Genomic DNA, 23,357 nt, shown 5'->3' with positions numbered 1-23,357 from the left:
GGTGTTGGTTCACAAACATTGCTTCCTGCGTATTTCGGCGCTTAATGAATATTAATAAATATTGCTAATCCATATGTTTCATTTCAAAGCAATGGTTAATTGTATTTACTTCAAATGCTCTCCAGGGAAGCTCCAAATCTTCCTGTCCCTTTCATCACACGTTCGTAATCAGGGACTGTTGATATTGACTTTATATACATATAAAAACTTGTTTTATATTATCACTGTCATCCGAGCTAGTTTTCTGTCACCAATAAAAGTTTCGCATATACTTCACACATGAAAAAAAGCTTAAACAAGTTCATGTGGGGAGATAGTAACTCGTTTGCAGTGGTAAACAACACACCTTCCCTAACAGCCACTATGCTGCAGAGGTAATAAAAACAAGTACTTTTATTATGCAAGTGAATAAGGTATGAGGAGTCTGTAATATATTTCTCAACAAATAGCAATTAGAGACAACTGGGATAAAAACACACTAATTAATGAATCACATGTCCCCTCATACAGAAATTATGCTGTATAGACTGAAACAAAACCATATGTTGCATGGGCAAACACAGTATCTAACTAAAAACTATTGTTATTAATTAGATGTGTGCGAGTTCGATTTCCCAAGGCAGCAATAAAATTCAACCGAACGTGTTAAAATTCGTAAAAGTGTTAAAACAAACATAAAATTCATTATATATATATACAGGGTGTTCGGGATAAATTTGACATATTTATAATTAATTATATTTTTCCGTAAGTTACATGTATTAACACACACTTCTCTTCATTTAAAAGTTTGGACCCTTCTTCATTCATATACAAGATGTCAGAAAGAATGGATAGCTGGAACCCACCTGAATCATGGAAGAGAATAACTTGTATCATGATGATTCGTGCCCGCCATCAAAATAAGGATATTACGACTGCTGCCCAATGCTCCCTGAATACAGTAAAAACAATCAGGCATGAACTAGAGACTTGCAATGGTGACTACGAGGATGTAGCAAGAAGAAAGATCCCTAGCAGACGATCTGATTGCGTTCGTACAGCAGAATTCCTCGCAAATCTGCAGGAACAGGTGTTGAAGAACCCTGGCATTGGAATTCGGGCTTTGTTCGTGGAGTTGCTAACTGTAGTCAAGCCCTGGATAACAAGGGTAGCCAATGGTGGGCCGTATGTATGGCAGCAGGATTCGGCCCCTTGCCACACCTCTGGGAAAAGTCAAAAATGGTTGTCTGAAAATTTCTACGACTTCACCAGTCCAAATGTTTGGCCTCCAAACTCCCCAGACCTTAACCCCATGGATTATTTTGTATGGGGCGCAGTTGAAAAAGACACCAATCACACTTCCAGTAATACAAAAGCCCAGTTAATGGATAAAATTAAAACAGTTTTTGCGGCCCTTCCCAGGGAGACTGTAGCATCAGCTTGTTCGAGGTTCCGAAGCAGAATTGAAGCTGTGATCGATGCTAATGGTGGTTATTTTGAGTAAATCTTGTTGATAGTATTGTAATTAACTCTGCCTGTAATGTTTTTTTGTCAATTCATTAAATTTAATAGATACAAAGAAGATTTTCTTTTTCCTTACGAAACTGTCAAATTTATCCCGAACACCCTGTATATATATATATATATATATATATAAAATGAATGTTATGGCAGTTTCACATATGGAATTCGCTTGAAGAGAGTTAGCATTCCAACTCAATTGTCAGCTATCTTTTGTTAATACCGCACCAATCATATGCACGTTTTAATAACCTGCCTTTGCTGTCTGTTTCGCGTTAGGCTTAATTACCTTAAAGGGAGAAAAGTCACAAAAGAGAAAAATGTTCCTGGTCTGGGTATTCCCTTATTCAGGTAATATTCACTAATTTCATGTTATCAGTCTGTGGTGTGCCAGTTTCGGTAAGTGGTGATATTATTTGATCTATTCTACATTAAAAAATTAAATTTAACCCTGAGAGGGATAAGTGGCTGATAAAAAATATAAAAAAATTCCCACGAACAATTAGAAGTAGAAACAGACTCAAAAAAAAAAGGACAGTATTTCATATTTTACCAGAACAGCCCTGCATCGTCTTCAGAACCAAATGGTAAGAGGCAAAAAATGTAATATATGCATTTGATTTTTGCAATATTCGCTGTGTATGTTTTGTATTGAATATAAATACAATAACTATTATAATAATATATCTCTCTATTACGGGGGTGTGTGAAATATTTTAATTTTTGCAAAGGGGGCCTTGACATCCAGAAGTTTGGGAAGCACTGTTCTAGGGCACTCGTTGACTGCATCAAACCACCTAGATCTTGTTCATTCTCTAGGTCTCTTTCCTGCCATCTTAGAAGACTATTTTGCTAACCTTTACTCACACATTCATTTCATGTGACCATACCACCTTTGATTAGTTCTAAGGCATCTGTGAAAGCTAATAATGTTAATTAATTTTCACATTTTGTTTTATTTACCATTTTTTATAAATGGAAACTATGACAGTTTCTACTCAGTCATCCAGAATTCAAGTTTCTGAACAGGCCTTCTGAATTATGCAGTGTAACCACTTTATCTTAATTTTTAATATGATTCTGCCAATGATATAATCTGTTTACTAATTTTCTCAGAATTTTCACATCTGTAATGGACTATTTTATCTCTAACCCAACTGTCAAATTTTTAAGTTAAAGCTGGTTTGAATACTGCCTTGTATATACTGTTAGTTTGACATTTTCTAATTTATTCAATTGGCTTTTCATCATATCAGTTCTGCTTTTCTATTTTCATATTTAATAATAATAATAATATGTTGATTTTTCCGACTAAAAAACTAATGTAATAAAAATTATTATTATTATTATTTGTGACACCTCCAAGGAGTCAGAAGACTCATCGCAGGAGGACACCTACAACTGTCTCAACTACTACACCGAACCTCTACTACGAATCATCTCCATCAACGCCATCTACCGCCCACCTCCACCACTACCACAACTAGTATTTTTTTGTCTGTAAATTGCGTGTGTTCTGAAGGGCCAATTTGTCTGTATGTGGGATGAAAAATCCTGCTACCTCCATATGAGATCTATAACTAAATAAAATATAACTAACAGTGGATTTATAGGTTGTAATACTTATTTAATAAATCTACTAGTTTCACCACTTAAGCTAATGGCTTTGTCTGGGTTAAGATAAACACACAAATAAATATACAACAAGCATTAAATATGAATGATTACATAACTAAAAACACCGAACGTGTAGGAACCGTTACATAAAAATATAAGTAAAACAGAAACACACAGAGCATGGAAGCTGGCACATAGTCAATCACCGTTCAGCAGGTGCACTAGTTTGCAGAAAACTTAAAGTCCGATGTGTTTAAAGATCTAATGAGTGACTTCCAAATGTCACACAAAATTATCCCTTGTTGAGAGTGCCTTGTGAGTCGATTACCGTTGTAGCCTCTTTGATGTTGTGCACACCGAGGTGTTCTATGTACGGCATGGGGCTCTTGTCTCAATCAATGTAGTGGTGAGTATGGGAGAAATGGAATAACAGACTTGAGCTGTCTTCTCTGTTGTTATTGGCATCTCCAATATGCTTCTTTTGTCTTATTTCTAGACTTCTTGATGTTTGCCCTATGTAATTAAGGCCACAAGAACATAGAATATTGTAAACTCCAGGATGTTTGTTGAAAGGGTTGTGGTCCTTGGGTGAGTATAACAGATTTTGTACCATCATAATGGGTCTGAAGGCCATTCTAAAGTCATGAGATTTGCAATATTTAGCGAAAGTTTGCAATAAAAGGGATGGAAACCAAGGTTCTGTAATGAATGTTATTGATCTACTATGGAGAGGGACTCATACTTTCAGCCACTTCTTTCATGCTCTCGTTCCACACACTGTCATTCACTATTTCCACATTTGCCAGAACACTTTGATATCTTTCCTTACATTGTTAATATTCTTCAGTTCATTTTTCCATTTTCCACAAGACTTGCATTTCTTGCACTTGCACACAACAAATCTCTCTCCACTCTTGCTTTCATACCATAACCTGTTTACTCTTGGCAATGAATACATAGAACATGCACTACACATACACATACAAAATCCCTTATGCTAAACTCAGTGAACAAGGAAGTGGCCATCAATTTCCTTGTTCAAGTTCGAAAAAAGCACTTTCTAAATGATATTTCATATTAAATTTCACAAACACACATGCTCAACATTACAGTCTAAAATAAGTAAGATATAACCAAAAATAATTACTACAATTACTAATATTCACTAAAATAAAAGACATCTCAGTACCGTCAACAGAGTGTAGCACAGAGGCAGCCTACCTCACGGCTGCCACTTAATGAGGGCACTTGTTCAGCCATATTGCAGTAGGCGCTGTCGCTATGCTAACAATTCCTATTAGCATAGCAAGTGCAAAAAGAAGTTTTCCCAAGTTTAAACTGATTCAAAATTATTTGCGAACAGCAATGATCCAAGAAAGATTGATTGGTCTAGCAACTATATTGGCCTGGTTGGCCGAGTGGTTAGCGTATCCGCTCTCCAGCCAGAAAGCTGCAGGTTCTATTATTTTCGGGCAACTCCAAGGAGTCCACAGACTTATCGAGGGAGGCCCTAACATCATGTCAAGAACAACTATTCGACATCCACACAGTATCTATCATACCTCGCCTTGAACTCATTCACAGTCATAGCACCCACAACAGACTCTGGCAGCTTATTCCACTCATTCACCACTCTCCAAGTAAAAAACCTAGCTCTAACACCCTTGCTAACTACATTCTTGCCCAGCTTCCATGTATGGCCCCTAGTCCTCCCACCATCAGTCCTATTCTCAAAAATATCTTCTGAATTAATCTTATTTAGAATGAATGAATTAACCCTTCGGTAATTTGAATGTCTCAATCATATCACCCTTTTTCCGCCTATCAACCAATTTTTGCAACCCACAAATCTTCAACCTGTTCTCATAAGGTTCATTCCATAGACCTCCTATCATCTTGGTCACTCGTCTCTGGATCCTCTCCACCTCCTCCCATCAAGAAGAAGTCCTGGCACCCATATCAGGGCACAGTAGTCCAGATGGGGTCTTATCAGGGGCTCGATATAGAGGAACAATAACTTGTTTGTCTCTGCTTGTTAAAGTATTTTTCAGCAACCAAGTGATTTGATGAGCTGATTTAGCCACTTTTGCGATGTGCCCCCCCCCCCAAACTTCAACACTTCCAAATCCCTGGCCTCATCAATCTCGTGGAGTACGGTTCCTTATAAACAGTTTTATTGTGCGATATCCCCGTAGAGCAAACATTTAATTAATATTATTATGTAATATTTTGCTTGAATGTTTCTCTTGTAATAAAAACAAAATAGCAACTTGAGAGTTTCTTATATTTCTGTCTTATAATCCATCAGGGGCGATATTTAATTGCTTGCCTCATAGCACAATCTAATCTGGTGATGGCCCTGACTTATCTATAGGGCACATTAAACACAGCAGAAGTGGGGCTGGCCCCTCACCCTTCATTATTTGCAGTAGTATTTACCATACTGACCCCCCCCCCCACACACACACAAATCTACAGTGGAATTTGCACCACAATATTTAGGGATCAAGTGCCAGAATGGATGTAATGCCATCTGTATCATAACAATACACTTCCTCCCAGAATTACAGAAATACTAACTGACATCTCATTATATCAAACACAAAAAACTTTTTACATTAAAAAATATAATCCTGATTTTTATCATTAAGGAATGTTTTATTATTTATTTAAAACGATACCTTCAAAATCTCCTTCCAATTCTGATGGTACATATTCCATTACTGGTGACACTGATGGTGATACGTGAGAAAGAGGGAGTGTGTTTTTCTGACATAACTTTAATTCTTTTTCTACAGCAGTTTTCCAATCTGAAGTCTTCAAAGATGCTCTAATGCGATGGCCTTCCACCTTATTATATATAACGTTAAATTTGGTAAGTGAAATTAGCAGAAAAATTATAAAAATAAAAAAGGGAAAAAATATATTTAAACTCTTCAAAAATTTAACCTTCAATATTTCTTGACTTTATATATCAAGAGCATTCTAGAACATAATGCTGAATTTATAGTAAAAGAACATTCAAATAACCTGTCTTTCATTTCATGTCTGAATGAAATTATGTATGATAGGGTGAACTTAGAAATAGGTAACCCAACAATCATGCTCCAGATTAAATAGGGTTTCATACTTTATAGACATGCAATCATCAGGGTGGTGGTCTTAACATCAAGCAATGAAATTTAATCTCTATCCATATACCTCTACAATGTTTAAGATGTTAAAAACAGTTTGTTAAGCAAAGAGATACAAATTTGTATCCTAGGAATGAACAGAATATCATAAGTATTATATAGAATAATTAGGTATTCTATATAGAGAATAATAGGTCATTTTAGTTACAATATAAAATAAGTATTTCAATTTACTTTATCTAGGTAATTTATTAAATGCCTAGGTATTCCACAGAATAACTAAGCAGTTCTAATCAGAATATATAAAAAATGCTGGTTAGCAAAACGTTGCAATCATCCAATATTTTTCTAAAATAAAGAACATTAATTTTGTTTCATAAATTTATGTGATGAATACAAATGAAAATGTAATAGTAAAAATAACATTTTAATGTAAAGAATGTGAAGGAGCCATTTGTTTACTTACTTGCATATGACAAACTATAATGTCATTTTGAATTGCACAAGCATTTTTGTTTTTTCTTTTCAGATGCAAACATTCTGTAGTTTGACATTGTCACACTAATGAAGTTTAACAAAATGAGCTACAAAAGTCACTATATTTCACAAAAAACCCTGACCTGTTAACTGGTTTTAAATTTAAAACCAGTTAGGTCAGGTTAGTTCAATTAAGGAATTGAACAACGTAGATACGAATCTAAATTAAATTATACTTTAATAATCATGTTAATCATGCTGTTTCTGGTAACACTAGGAGAAATACAAATAAGTTTACCACTGCACAAACACAAATTGTGACCTTGCATATAATTGTTTATTGTTTCATTCCTAGTGTTCAATATTTATAAAACGTCCTCAGAGTGAGCATCACCTTTTCCAGTCTACTTCAGGAACTTTAATATACACAATAGAACCAACACAACACCTTCAAGGTGTATTGCGTCTTGTTTTTTTTTTTTTTTTTCCCAGTGATATACAGATTATTATCAACTACTAGATCATTAACTAGCTTTTCTTTTTCAGTTAAATAAGAATCATATCCAGGATACAGTTATAAAAGTAACTTAACTCAAATAACTGAAGAGATTGAGTGAGAGACAATATAAATTCAAAATTAACCTATTTACAAACATTAGTGTAAATTTTTTTCAATAATGAAATACTATGAATTACTAAATCATTTAAGGAATACAACGTAGATACGAATATAAATTAAATTATACTTTAATAAATATTTCCAATATTTCAGCAACGTCACGTTGCCCCATTTTCAAAAGGAACTTACAAAAAGGCACATGCACGCAGGCACTACAACACAGTAACTGAGAATGAAGAGATGGAGCTATTGTTCTCCTAGAAGTCCTGATGGTGCCCTCTAGCAGGCTAAGTAGGTGTTCTTGGCCGTTGGGCTGAAGGCCTGCTGATGTAAGCCTCCGAAATTTGGGGCAGTTGCATACAACCAAATTTGTTGAGGTTTGGAGAGTTTCTTAAGGCTGATTCCATAAATAGTCTTTCTAATTTGTATTTGCTACCGTGTATTACTGTAGCTTTCTTCCACCATATTCTGTGGCATGTATCCAGAGCATGGTCTGCAAGACCAGAATGGCTGTACTTGTGAAACTGGATGTAGTCCTTGTGTTCAGAAATTCTGATATTCACTGTCCTGCCTGTTTGGCCAAAGTAAGACAGTTTACAACTGCAAGGGACCTGGTATATACCAGGTAGGTCTAGGGGAAGTGGTTGGTCTTTGGTGGAGCAGATAAGGGATGCCAATTTTCTGTAAGGCTGGTAACAGGAAGTCAGGTCATGTTTTTTAAAAATTTTGGTAATTTTTTCCGAGATGCCTCGGATGTAGGGAATGGTGATGGATTTAGAGTAATCCTTGTTGTGGAAGAGGGGGGGACTGTAGTTTGTAGGTTTTAATATTTTTTTGGAGGGGGTAGCCATTGGCTGAGAAAGTGTTCAGGATGTGATTTAGTTCAGTGTTTAGGGCCATGTCGTTAGAACAGATTAGTTTAGCCCTGTTGTATAGTGTTTTCACCACTCCATATTGTTGTGAGGGGGGGGGGGGATTGTTGGTGAATGTATCTGCCTGTATGGGTGGGTTTTTCTATAAATTGAGAAAACCAAGGTTCCATCAGGTTGGTGGGTGACTAGTGTGTCTAGGAAAGGGAGGCTGTCATTTTCCTCTTTTTCCACGGTGAACTTGATTCTGGAGTGTTGGTTGTTTAAGTGTGTTAGGAAGGAGAGGAGTGTATCATAGCCATGTGGCCAAATAGCAAACACATCATCAATAGCGAAGCCATATGATTGGTTTTTGTGGGGCAGAGGCTAAGGCTTTTTCATCAAAGGTCTCCATAAAGAAATTGGAGTGTAAGGTTTTTCTATGCTGGCTTTGAAGTGGGCTGAGTTTTTTTGTGTGTGATGGTGTGTTGCCAGTATAGTGTGTGAGCTCTTTGGCCAAATGTTTAGCTAATTTGTATGTGGGGGAAATCAATGCTATCCACTATGGGATGTAATGGCACATTTTCTTTATGTATTTTTGGGAGTCCATAAATACGGGGGGGGGGGTATAGAGTTAAACGGCTTTAATCTGTTGGTAACTTCTACAGGCCAAGAAGTGACTTTCTTAGCCCTCCTACCGGCCAAGGTGGATGAAATAGCAAGACTACCCCCAGACTTTTTCATGGATCAAAACTACATCGGCATTCTATCTTTTATCAAGTATTTACCATCCTCCGCTGTTAATCCCTTAACAGCGATTTGAGCGCCATTAGCGGATTAACTGTGGTCGAGCAACTTTTGTGTCACTTGTCTTTACATGTACTCTGTTACTTCGAATTTTCTTCACTGTACTAGGATATTTGATCATTTTTTTTTTGCTGAACAATTTATTTTTTGTGTCTCTTTCCAAAAATAGAAGTTTCACACTGCCAAAATAAATAATCAATCCTGAAATGACCATAGATCAACCTTTGCAATGAAAATATACTTTAGTAATAGTTAATTTCCTCCACTTTACTGACAGTATAGATTCTTTTTCGCGAATTTGCAAATGTTTGTTTACGTTTAAAATATTTTGTCAAATATTTATATTTTTAAATAACATTTAGTGAAATAAATATGACATTTTGCTTTCTTTCTTTGCAAAATACCTTTATATGGATTGTCACATTTCAATTTCAGGAATGATTGTTTTTTGGTTTTTTTTTACGAACAATAAATGATTATAAACTGCATTACTTGGTTTCCGATATTGTATCTTTTTAAGTATCAAAAATTTATACCTAATGGTATTTTATCAGAGACTCTTCGTCTTCTTCTTTCGCTGAAAATTGCAACAGAGGGTTTTTTTTTTTTTTTTTTGTAGGATGCACATTACTATAATATCCAGTGCTTAACCACTGTAGATATGTTGAAAATATAATAGGAAGGATATCCTGTATGGAATGATTAAAAATTTATGCTCATTTTTAGGATTTTTTACTGCAACCCCCCCCCCCCCTCTCCTGTCCTGGAACTGAGTTGCATAACTACTTTAAATTTCTATAGCTTTGAAAGCTTTCAGACGGTATTCAAAATCTCATTTCAGTTTACCGTTTTGACAAAAGAAATAAAGCAATAATATTGTTGTATATCGTAGCTTCTAATTCTGTACTCTTTCTTTGAATCTGAAATCAGTGGTCTGCTGAAATTATTCTAAGATTTAGAAATACTATGCTGTATTTTCAACATGTAAAACCCACACAAAGACATTGCGTTATTTCTGTTTCTTTTTTTTTTTTTAAAAAAATCTAAATATTACTACTTCTATTTCTGCTGATTGCTATTTCTGAAATACGTCTTAGAAATGCTGGACAATAATCCTCTTACCTAGAGGAAAAGCTAAAAGTCTTACTCTTTTGAGAAACACAAGACAAAGTTTCCTAGAAGTCGTACTAAATTGCCTCAAGCAAGAATGTCTTGTTTCGTTTTCTGTTGTTCAGATATCCTAACACAGTAAAACTGATATTTCTTTTACAGGCTGATGAAGTATTTATGCCAAAAATGATTTCTTTATTTATAGTGATCAGTTTCACTTTTATTATCGAAAAATTCTAAATTATTTGATAATTATCTTGAAAAAAATTACTGCTATTGCTGCTCTTGCTTGCCATCTCACAAATGAATTGTATATTGGATATACTTTCTAATATTCCTTTCTGCCCAGTAATAAGTTGTAGACTAACGGAGATTACCAACTACCCCCACCACTGGGAACCAGATCAAAAGAACATGCCCAGAAGGCAACACACTAAAGTATGTTGTGCAATAACTGAATATTTTACAGGCAGAAATTCCTTGTTCTGTTTTTCCATCTTTCTGATTGATTAGCAGACATTCGAAGCATATTCTGATATTGCATTTGTAGGATGACAGTGTTTTAAAATATTAATTTCCCCTATTAGCCAACGTCACATAACTTCCTGATTTATAATAATAGGGAAATAATACGTATATTTTCTTATTTATAATTTGCAAATTTATAATAATCAAAACTTAGTTTCTGTGTCGAAAAAATTAAACGTTATGTGGAACAATTATTATGGAAAAATCACGAATGAAATAAAAACTGTACCTATGTTTCATAACAGCTTTTGGGTGTCTGGTAATGTTGCAACAGGAGGGGGGGAGGTGATGCTATCAAAGTCGAAATAAAGTTCATTTGTATTGTGAAAGGAAATGAAATTTCACATTTGATATACATATTTTGAATGATAAAAATAAGCAAATGTATCGCTTACTTTAAAGTGGAGAATAAAATATCTGAATTATGCAGTAAATATCTATAATGGTTAATTTCATTTTGTAATGACCAATTATACAGGGAAACCAAGAAATTGAAAGTACAAAGAACAGTAGATTACTATATAATATAAAGAAAAAATTTAGTGATATGATTAAAGAATTTCATGTTATTTTCTATAAAGCAAAGTTGCTCCAGCGTGTCCTAAAGGAAATCTGTGAAGTATTATTCGATTTCGATGGTTTTGTACAAAAATAAAAATAATATAATCTGGAACGTCGGCAGCCGGTTTTCTTTTCTTTTTTTAAAAGAATATTTCAAATAATTATCGTGAATTAATTTCTTCGAGAACAAAGAATAATGTTTTGTCTAGAAAGCGATTAGAAAAAAATTAGCGCACAAAAATTAAAAATGAAATTGGTTCTCCAAGGTAAGGCAATATTTAAGGGAAGAAATTACGCAATACTTTTATTTTGTCCAGAAATTAAAATTGTATTGTACAATAAAAAGAGAAAACAAAAATATAAATAATTTCTCTATTTTCAGTCTATTCTATATAACTAAAATCCAGTTGACCAGCATAGAACAAGGATGTGCGTTTCTTGTTATAGGCAACTGAGAGGTAGCTACGAACGTGAGATAATCCGATTAACCATTCTCTTCAGCATGAGGGTTTATCACACCTTCTAATGGACAGGATGGTCAAATTGCACTTCTTATCCTGGTTCTTTAAACGGTGGGCTGAATCATATCCAGATTTAGTTGGACGTCTATAGACGTCCTGGCCATTTGGAAGGTTAAGGAGCCTGTGAAGTTTTCTAATTTGTGAGTTGTTGGGATTGTATTCGATAGGGAGGTAAGTAGCCCGATCTAATAGAAGAGCATTAAGCTTACCTTTGTAGTCCTTTTGGTTAAGTACTACAGTTGCATTTCCCTCATCCGCTTTGGTGATAACTAATTCTTTATTATTCCTCATTTCCTGTAGAGCTTTAAATTCCTTGTTGGATATGTTGGTTTTTGGTGGTCTTGCTTTGGAGAGGACACAAGCTACATCCAGTCTTACACTGTTGGCGACTTAATGTGGAAGGTGGCAGATTCCACGTTCGATTTGGATCATAATATCCTGACTAGGTATTTTTCTGGGAGCTATTGCGAAGTTGTGGCCATGTGAAAGCGCGTTAAGTGCTTCGGGCTTCAGGGTGACCGAAGAAAGGTTGATTACGGTGTTGGTAGCAAGTTTTGGATTGACGGTAGAATTCTTTTTTAATTTTTCGAATTTTTTCATCTGTCGGCCTCGTATTTTTTCAAATTCTTTGTCTGCAGCGGTACACAAGATGTCACGTAAAATAGGCCACAGTTTGTGATTTAAAGTGCATGAAAGGTCATCTTCAAAGGCACGAATAGCTTCGTTAATTTCCACTAAGAGAGACTGCGTGGCGGTGATTTGTTCGCGAAGCAATGCGTAGCTAGCGCAGTTATATATACAGAGAGCTTTTTGTGAAACAAAACGGTGCTTGAATTTTACACAGTTCAGGATTACCTTATTATCCCAGCAGCATTTCAGGAAAGTTTCATCATCAAATTCCTGCCATGTACCCTCGAGGGGTGTACAGGATATGACAGTACTACATGAAAAAATTACATCATTACTAACTTCCTATCTACAATTTTCCTCCAAATCAGTCTGTTACTTGTCAAGACTCCAACATTATCAGATCTTATATTTCTATCGGTCTAAGGCACTTTGTACCATATCAATCCACCTATATCTTGGTCTTCCTCTTGGTCGTTTTCCTGCCAACCTGGCAGAGACCACTTGTTTTGCTAATCTTTCCTCTCCCATTCTATTTAAGTGACCATACCATCTGAGATTAGCTCTGCTAACGCATTCCTGGATACTGACAATGTCAAGTTCTTTCCTAATATCCTCATTTTTAATATGATATTGCCATTGATGCCATCTGTTCACGCCTCTAATCTTTCTCAGGACTCTCATATCTGCGGTCTCTAGTCTTTGGTCAAGTGTTTTACTTCTGACCCAGCTCTCAGATCCATAAGTTAAAATTGGTTTGAACACAGTCTTGTATACAGCTAATTTAGTGTTCCGACTAATTTCTTTCTTATTCCATATGAATTTATTCAATTGACTTCCCACGATACCAGCTTTGCTGATTCTGTTGTCTATTTCTATATTTAGTTTACCATCTTCAGTAAAAATTGTGCCTAAGTAGCTGAAATGTTTTACTTGTTCCACAGGTTCTCCATTCACAACACAGTTGACATTTTCAATGATTCTGCCTATTTTCATTGTCTTTGTCTTTTTATTGCTGACCTTCATACCATACCTATTACAACAGCTATTCAATTTAGTCAGAGAATCTTGCAGACTTGTAGCGGATTTATTTAGAAGTATAACATCATCCGCATAAAGCAAAGAGCTGACATTAACATCTCCAATTTTGATATCAGGTTTAATACCACATTCCTTCATAATGTGATCCATATAGATAATGAATAACAGAGGGGATAATGTACATCCTTGTCTCACACCAGATTTAACATTAAACCATCTTCCTGTACTTCCTTCAATTCTAACTGCTGACTCACAACTCAAATAAAGACTAAGTATTGCTTGATATAATGCCCCATTGACACCATATAACTGCAGCGTATTGAATAGCTTCTCTCTTGGCACCTTGTCATATGCCTTTTCCAAATCGACAAAACTTAAATACAGATCTTTGTTATATTCCCATGCTTTCTCGACTATTTGTCGTAAAGTGAAGATCTGATCCTGACAGCCTCTATTTGGCCTGAATCCAGCTTGTTCTTCACCAAGCTTTTCTTCCACAATTCTTCTCAACCGTTTCTCAAGTATACTTGCATAGATCTTGCCAGGAACACTCAGTAGGGAAATACCTCTGTAATTCTCACATTCAGTTTTATTTCCCTTTTTATATATGGGTACTATGAGAGCTCTACTCCAATCATCGGGAATTCGTCCCTCTGTCCAGGCTTTCTGAACTATGCAGTGCAGCCACTGTAAGACTCTTATACCACCATACTTCAGCATTTCTGGTCGAATATCATCTACTCCTGCTGCCTTTCCACATTTCAAGCCTTTGATGGCTTTTTCTACTTCAAGTATGGATATGTATTCCTGACTGCATGCCTGGTCAGTGTTTTTTATCACTGTGCTGTCATCACTGCTTGTTTCATTTAGCAGTTTTTCAAAGTAATTACTCCATACTTCAAGGATATCTTTTTCTCCTGTTTTCATTTCACCTTTATCATCTCTAATTCCTTTTACAGCACTCTTTCCTCCATTCCTAAGCTTCTTCAACAACCTCCAGAATATTTTGCCACCTTCTTGATATTTATTTTCTATATTCTTGCCAAAGTCCTCCCATGACTTTTGTTTAGCTAGTTTTACACACTGTTTAGCTTTCTTACATTTGTCTCTGTATTCTGTAAGAGTAAAAGCTGACTTATTTGCCAGGAACTTTTGATATGCTTTCTTCTTTTCCTTCACTGCCTCTTTAACTTCCTGTGTCCACCAGGGAGTTCTGATTTTTTTATCTTTGCACACAACCTCACTGCATGCCTCTCTGGCAGAATCAATCAATGTTTCCTTCAGAGTTTGCCACTGAATCTCCAAGGTTTGATTCCTGTTCTCAAACTCTTTCATTTTCTTTTCAATAATATTTCTGTATTTTAGTCTACAGTTTACATCTGAGAGCTGCTCAACTTTTATTCGCTTTAAAACTTTCTTACATGTTATTATTTTCAATATGAAATTCAATTTTATCCTGCTCAAGACTAAATAGTGATCACTTCCAATTTCAAATCCTCTGTACACTCTGGTGTCCTGCACCAGGGAGAAAACATCACTATCAACAATAACATAGTCAATGAGACTTTTCTTATTCCTCGCCTCTTCTCTCCATGTGAATTTGTGCACATTTTTATGTTGGAACATGGTGTTAGTAATAACCAGTCCATGTCCTGAGCAGAAATCCAACAGATATTTGCCATTATTATTAGCTTTGCTCTTTTCTCCAAATTTTCCCAAAATATTTTTGTATGTCTCACAATCATTTCCTACTCTGCTATTTAGATCCCCAACAAGGACTAACTTTTCATTTTTCATTGTGTCAGTTGCTTTTTCTAAAGCCTCAAAAAATTCCTCCACTTCTACCTTAGTAGAACCTTCTGTGGGACCATAGGCACAAATAAGTCTCATTGTCCAGTTCCCCATTCTCATATTTGCCCACATTACTCTACTTGAGACTGACTGCCATTCAAGAAGATTAGCCTCGTATTTTGTGTTGAATACTATGGCTACTCCTTCTTTTCCTTGATTGTTATTGCCTGAATATAACATTTTGTATTTATTGCTCAGAAAGATCTCACCAGTTTTGGTCTTTTTTGTTTCAATCACCCCTATTATGTCGATCTGGTACTTATCTAATTCCTCAGCTAGCTCCATTTCTTTGCCATTCAGGCTTCTTACGTTGATAGTACCGATCTTTAACTCTGGTGATGTTGAGTTGGGGTTTGTTTTCAGATTTGTTAGACAATTTAATTGTCTAGACAGCTTCAACTTCATTTTACCATATTGGCGGGCCTTCCGTGCGATCGTATCTCTGTGGATGATGTTGATTCTCGTAGACAGGCTTATGCATTGGTTATGCATTGCTAAATCACTTAAGGAACTGAACAACATAGATACGAATATAAATTAAATTATACTTTAATAAATATTTCCGATATTTCGGCAACGTCACGTCATTTTCAAAAGGAACTTACAAAAAGTGCACGTGCACTGTCTACGAGAAATACTATGAGTTAACATAATGAAAAGAATTATAAAAATGGAGGAAAATTCCCATAAAAAACTTCACAAAAGTATTTTCCTCATGGAATATCTTTATAAAGAAACATATGAAACTTTACTTCACTGTCCTAGCTTAAACAGATCCAATGGTCCAAGTCTATTCCCTTTGTGGGAGAATTAAATTTGCTAATCTTTCCTAACTTTATTTTGTCTAATCATTAGCTACTCAGGTGCTGCTTTTTAGAATTGTCTGTTAATACCTATGATACTCAGGGGAAAATTCTACATTAAAGTTTTTTACAAGAGTTTTCTTTTCTTTTTCTTATAATTCTGTTCATTAGTGTAAATGGGTGCATTTCAGAGATGTATCAGTGTGTGTGTGTATAAAATGTTTGTTTTGTAAGCACGATATAAAAATCAGCATTATGACTAAACTTGTAATCTAAAGAAAAGTGCCCACATTTTTATATCAATGAACATAATCATACAAAAATTTCTCCGAATTCTTCTCTTCAAGATAATAGGATTTAACGAGAACAACCAACCAATAGAACTTAATAATCATTATTTCTTTCTCTCTCAACAGTGACCACTGAAATCTAATCAATTAACTCATACCTGTTTTTTTTTTTTTTTTGAGAAAAAAAACTGTGCAGAACATTTTAAGAACAGATTTCTACTTTGTCTTCTTTAACATATTAGTTCCTTTTCTGTTTCCTTTGAACACAAAGATAATTTCATTTAAATTACTTTTTTTTCTTCTGTAAACTTCTTTCTTATCACTAAGGAAAAAGTTTAGTTACTTTGAGGAAAAAGAAAAACTATGTGATCCTTCTTAAGTTTTATCTACACTTCAGCTTGCTTCCTTCGAAAGAAATTTTATCTGTTAATTTGAGAAACTGTTTGTTTCTGCCTTTATGACTTAAAAAATGTCATTTCCTCTACACTTACAGGAATCCTTTGCTTTACACAGTAATGTATCATGTGAAAATACATTAATCGAATATAATAAGCCGTAAAAAAAGGACTTTCAAAATCTTTACTAAATTTTTTAAAAAATATTTTTTTTTACTGCCAATATAACTATAAAGGATAATAAAATGTTTTAAAATATTTAAAAACAATAAAATGCATAATTTTATTTTAAAAAAAGTATGAAAAATATTTGAACAAGGCACTTGGCACTGACTTTTGTTTCTTTTTCTGTGTATACATTTTGTGACAACAGCTCACAGCTTTGTTTACATTCTGGAGATCACTGCAAATCAAGATTATATTGCAATAGTATCCATACATTGAAGTTGTTTTAAAGTTTCAACAGACCAAAACAATGATTTAAATTCTTTTAAGCTTATATCCTTCATCTTGTTCTTCATATGCATGTTGCTCACCAATGTTAATGAAGTTATTATCCCCCAAATTCTTCTGAATGCGAGTTTGATAATTCCCGAACATTCACTTAATGAAGCAAAGCTTCTCACTGTTACCTTATTCAATTTTGGCTTTGGCTTTATCACCACACTCATGAATACATGTAGTACATGGACAAGACAAAGGATGCTATAAGAACATGTACGATTAACCACCCTATTTCATCAGATTTGGTTTTGAATACCTAAATAGTACCACGTGGGTCTATGCATAAGTATAAAATAGGGGGGAGGCAAGTATCACAGTACCCATCTCTTAATTCAAGTTTCTGCTCTAAAGTAATAAATTTTTGCTTCTTGTTATTATTAGCACTTACTATTTCACTCTTTCTTTTATCCATAGGCAATGTTGATGGATATTTTTTAACAAAAAATGTTTATATAAAGCAGTAGACAATTAGTTAACACACATTTAATGATGGCTTCAACCACAATGTTCACTACATTCACATTACAGATGTACAGTATGTACATTCATACTCTGTTACGAACAGAGTATGCTGAGAGTTGCTTTATGTGAAATCATAAAGCAACTCTCAGCAAAGTCACTGTAAATCAGTTCACAGTGATTTAAGTGAATTCATGATGGGATGGTGACTCCACATTTCATTCAGGCAGTAATTTGCATGATTATGCATCTTCATGTAGGGCAGCTGCATTTTTACATTTTCAATATACAGTATTGTGACATGTCAGTTTGAATGTTTGGTTAAATTTTATTTATAAAATTATTATTTATGGAATGTTTTAATGATATACAAAATCTCAATGGAATTCTGATTACAAGTATATAAACCTGTTTTCTGAAAATTTGTTATACATAAATCATTTACTTCCTGCACACAGTGACTGCATTATATACAGGTGTTATTGCATATTTTCTGCAACTGAAAAATTGGAAATAGGCTGTTAGGAAAACATATGTAGTGTCTGTGTGAGGGCAGGTGTTTTTCATATGAAAGTTGCTTTCATTCCAGTTGTCTCAAATTATACTAATTGTTACTAAATATAGTACATAGACTGTGAATGTCTCTTGACAGTATCTGGAAATATGAAAAAGCATCACCTCACCTCAAGTTAATCCCAGAAATTTCATCTGGACCAGCATGAACAAAACATGTTAAATAAATTTTGATATCAATTTATCATCATCAAATTCCTGCCACATAAGAGGTTTACAGGATATGATAGTACTACATGAAAAATTCACATCATTACTAACTTCCTATCTACAATTTTGCTCCAAATCAGTCTGTTACTTGTCAAGACTCCAACATTACCAGGTCTTATATTTCTATCGTCTAAGCACTTTGTACCGTATCAATCCACCTATATCTTGGTCTTCCTCTGGATCGTTTTGCTGCCAACCTTGCAGAGAACACTTGTTTTGCTAATCTTTCCTTGCCCATTCTGTTTAAGTGACCATACCACCTGAGATTAGCTCTGCTAATGCATTCCTGGATACTGACAATGTCAAGTTCTTTCCTAATATCCTCATTTTTAATATGATATTGCTATTGATGCCATCTGTTCACATCTATAATCTATCTCAGGACTCTCATATCTGTGGTCTCTAATCTTTGGTCAAGTGTTTTACTTCTGACCCAGCTCTCAGATGCATAAGTTAAAACTGGTTTGAACACTGTCTTGTATACAGCTAATTTAGTGTTCCGACTAATTTCTCTCTTATTCCATATAAATTTATTCAATTGACTTCCTACCATACCAGCTTTGTTGATTCTGTTGTCTATTTCCATATTTAATTTACCATCTTTGCTAAAAATCGTGCCTAAGTAGCTGAAATGTTTTACTTGTTCCACAGGTTCTCCATTCACAATACAGTTGACATTTTAAATGATTCTACCTATTTTCACTGTCTTTGTATTGCTGACCTTCATACCATATCTATTACAACAGTTATTTAATTTAGTCAGAGAACCTTGCAGACTTGTAGCGGATTTATTTAGAAGTATAACATCGTCCATACAATGTGATCCATATAGATAATGAATAACAGAGGGGATAATTTACATCCTTGTCTCACACCAGATTTAATATTAAACCATCTTCCTGTACTTCCTTCAATTCTAACTGCTGACTTACAACTCAAATAAAGACTTAGTATTACTTGATATAATGCCCCATTGACACCATATAACTGTAGCATATTGAATAACTTCTCTCTTGGCACCTTGTCATATGCCCTTTCCAAATCGACAAAACCTAAATACAGATCTTTGTTATATTCCCATGATTTCTCCACTATTTGTCGTAAAGTGAAGATCTGATCCTGACAGCATCTATTTGACCTGAATCCAGCTTCTTAACCAAGCTTTTCTTCCACAATTCTTCTCAACAACCGTTTCTCAAGTATACTTGCATATATCTTACCAGGAACACTCAGTAGGAAAATACCTCTGTAATTCTCACATTCAGTTTTATTTCCCTTTTTATATATGGCTACTATGAGAGCTCTACTCCTATTGTCTGGAATTCGTCCCTCTGTCCAAGCATTCTGAACTATGCAGTGCAGCCACTGTAAGACTTTTATACCACCATACTTCAGCATTTCTGGTCAAATATCATCTACTCCTGCTGCCTTTCCACATTTCAAGCCTTTGATGGCTTTTTCTACTTCAAGTATGGATATGTATTCCTGACTGCATGCCTGGTCAGTGTTTTTTATCACTGTGCTGTCATCACTGCTTGTTTTTCATTTAGTAAATTTTCAAAGTGATTACTCCATACTTCAAGGATATCTTTTTCTCCTGTTTTCATGTCACCTTTATCATCTCTAATTCCTTTTACAGCACTCTTTCCTCCATTCCTAAGTTTCTTCAACAACTTCCAGAATATTTTGCCACCTTCTTGATATTTATTTTCTATGTTCTTGCCAACGTCCTCCAAGCTTTCTTACATTTGTCTCTATATTCTCTAAGAGCACAAGCTGACTTATTTGCCAGGAACTTTTGATATGCTTTCTTCTTTTCCTTCACTGCCTCTGTAACTTCCTGAGTCCACCTTGGAGTTCTAATTTTTCTATCCTTGAAGACAACTTCACCACATGCCTCTCTAGCTGAATCAATCAGGGTTTTCTTTAAGGCTTGCCACTGAATCTCCACGGTTTGGTTCCTGTTCTCAAACTCTTTCATTTTTCCTTCAATAATCTTTGTGTATTTTAGTCTACAGTTCACATCTGAGAGCTGCTCAACTTTTATTCGCTTTAAAACCTTCTTCTTACATGTCATTCTTTTCAATATGAAATTCAATTTTATCCTGCTCAAGACTAAATAGTGATCACTTCCAATTTCAAATCCTCTGTACCAGCAAGAAAACATCACTATCAACAATAACATAGTCAATGAGACTTTTCTTATTCCTTGCCTCTTCTCTCCATGTGAATTTGTGCACATTTTTATGTTGGAACATGGTGTTAGTAATAACCCGTCCATGTCCTGAGCAGAAATCCAACAGGTATATGCCATTATTATTAGCTTTGCTCTTTTCTCCAAATTTTCCCAAAACATTTTTGTATGTCTGATAATCACTTCATACTCTGTTATTTAGATCCCCAACAAGGACCAACTTTTCCTTTTTCATTGTGTCAGTAGCTTTCTCTAGAGCCTCAAAAAATTCCTCCACTTCTACCTTAGTAAAACCTTCTGTGGGACCATAGGCACAAATAAGTCTCATTGTCCAGTTCCCCATTCTGATATTTGCCCAAATCACTCTACTTGACACTGCCTGCCATTCAAGAAGATGAGCTGCATATTTTGTGTTGAATACTATGGCTACTCCTTCTTTTCCTTGATTGTCATTGCCTGAATATAACATTTTGTATTTATTGCTCAGAAAGATCTCACCAGTTTTTGTCTTTTTTGTTTCAGTCACCCTAATTATGTCGATCTGGTACTTATCTAATTCCTCCACTAGCTCCATTTCTTTGCCATTCAGGCTTCTTATGTTGATAGTATATCAATTTATTAACTGTGTTAATTCAAAACGTGTGTTATTCAAAACCGTGCAGAGTAAGGAATTCTGACATATTTCTCCTCACAACAGACAATATCCAGAATGAATTCTGTTCTTATTTTCTTTCTCGCTATATCAAACTTCCCCATTTGGAAGTACAAACTTTGTGCAGGCACACTACTGCCTGGCATAGTGATATACAAGGTGGTGAAATTGAAAGCAAAATCATTGCTTGTGTAAACAACACTACAGCTCTTTAATGACATGAAAACTTTGAAAGAACAATATTTTAAAGTTTTTCAAGTTACAGAAATAAAATTAAATGTGGAGTCTTTTTTTTTCTTCTTGATATCAATAAATAATCTTGCATGTTATGCCTACTAGCCTGTTACAGAGCTATCTTGGGCCCTTCTATGTTGTACCCATCCCGAGGATAAGGTGACTAGCCCCATGCCTCCCAGTATATTCTATGGCTGTAGCTGCATGTGTTCACGGGCCAGTGTGCCTGTTTAAGGAAGAAAAACCCCAAACTGGGGAGAAAAAACCTGCAGTCCACGCCCAAGACTGGCTAACTTGGTTATGTCTGAGAAAGATCCTTAAGCTCCTCACATCAGCGATGGGAATCGAACCCAGGAAACTCCTTTCCCAGGCATATGGTTGTGAAGTGCATAGCTGGCTAACCGCACGGACATCCATCAATAAATATAATGTAAGATGGGCCATAAACTATACATATTTCTTTTATACAAAATATTGCTAAACAAATTACTAATTAAAAGAAATAAAGCATCATACATAAAACGTTTTTCTATTCTGGGCTCTGTTAAAATTTAAAATATTCAAGATAATCTGACATCACTAAATAGATAACAAACACTCACTTAGCCTGCTCTAGTTCTTTTAGAATTTTTTTTTTTTTCATGCAAAAACAAAATCTGTTGAAGCCAAACTCACTGGGTTTGTCATCTAAATCTAATCCACATATTATATCCACTAGCTATTTGTGCTCCATGGAAATGTGCATTGTTTAAAACCCACATGTTCATTTTTGTGACAAATTTCAAAGTCTCCATTTCTCCATTTTCATTTATATGTACCTTAGAAATTTCAAAGTTTCTTTCTTGGTAGTATTGTTTATCAGAAAATGTATTTCCATTTTGAATGTTTTCTTTAAATCTTTTTTTTATACTCCCAAATATATCTTTAGATAATACTGAAGTAGATAAACCTTTCTTCATAGTCCTTTCAATATCTAAGTGGTATGATCTACTTTTCATAAACTAGAAAATAGCAGTACTATTCCATTTACTTGTGGTATTATCCAAATCCATATCATCAGTATATGTTTATTATCTTGATTTTCTCTATTTAAAGTTTGGTTGTGCCTAGGTTTGGCATGTACAATTTTCAAATCTAGCCACATACCTTGTAAATTTTCTATTATTTTCAAACTTGAGGAATCTACTATTGCTAGTGCCTGAGAGTAAATTTCAGTTACAAAATATGCCATATACAGTGGTATCTAGCTAATCCAAACCTCTTTAGTCCGAACTGCTTTTAAATGTAATTTCCCAAATTTATGATGTTACCACATCAATAAAAAATATAAATTTGAAGGATGTATCATTCTCAGTTGCCGCTGCTTGGGAAGCCGTCGAACCTAAAGCAATTCGAGCATCATGGAAAAAACTGTGGTCGTCTAGAATTTACCAAGATAAAAATTCAAAAAAGTTTGATTTCCTCTTTTAACAAAAAGAGGAAATTCAAAACGTGCATAATTTGGTTAAAAATATAAATCCAAATGTTGAAATTTCACAAACAGATGTTTGTGAAATTACGGAATGGATTACAGGTAGAACCAAAAGTGAATTTGAAATCAAATCAAATGCTGAAATTAAAAATATAATGGTGCAGAATGAATTTGAAGATGATGCTGATGATAAAAAACTGAAAGAAAAAATTTAAAAAAAAAAAAAGTAAAACATAAATAGGCGATTGACAGTTTTAATATGTGTATAGAATGGGCTAAGCAGAATGATACGCCATTCCACAAAATTTTATTGCTAATGCAGCTCCAA

General features: G+C 34.7%; 1 protein-coding gene across 1 annotated transcript in view; it reads right to left on the bottom strand.

Annotated features, from left to right (window-relative positions):
• Synj (synaptojanin) overlaps positions 1-23,357 on the bottom strand; it is a 384,587-nt gene that overhangs the window by 14,631 nt on the left and 346,599 nt on the right. The window contains exon 21 of the mRNA XM_090410710.1: positions 5,802-5,970. Coding sequence (XP_090266836.1) covers positions 5,802-5,970 — 169 coding nt within the window. The remainder of the gene's footprint in view (positions 1-5,801; positions 5,971-23,357) is intronic.

The sequence above is a fragment of the Typopeltis vanoorti genome, chromosome 20 (genome assembly GCF_054136105.1).
Source record: "Typopeltis vanoorti isolate ZY-2024b chromosome 20, IOZ_Tvanoo_1.0, whole genome shotgun sequence".
Lineage (NCBI taxonomy): Eukaryota > Metazoa > Arthropoda > Arachnida > Uropygi > Thelyphonidae > Typopeltis > Typopeltis vanoorti.
The sequence above is the reverse complement of the archived record's forward strand: the minus strand, read 5'-3'. Positions and strand labels throughout refer to the sequence as shown.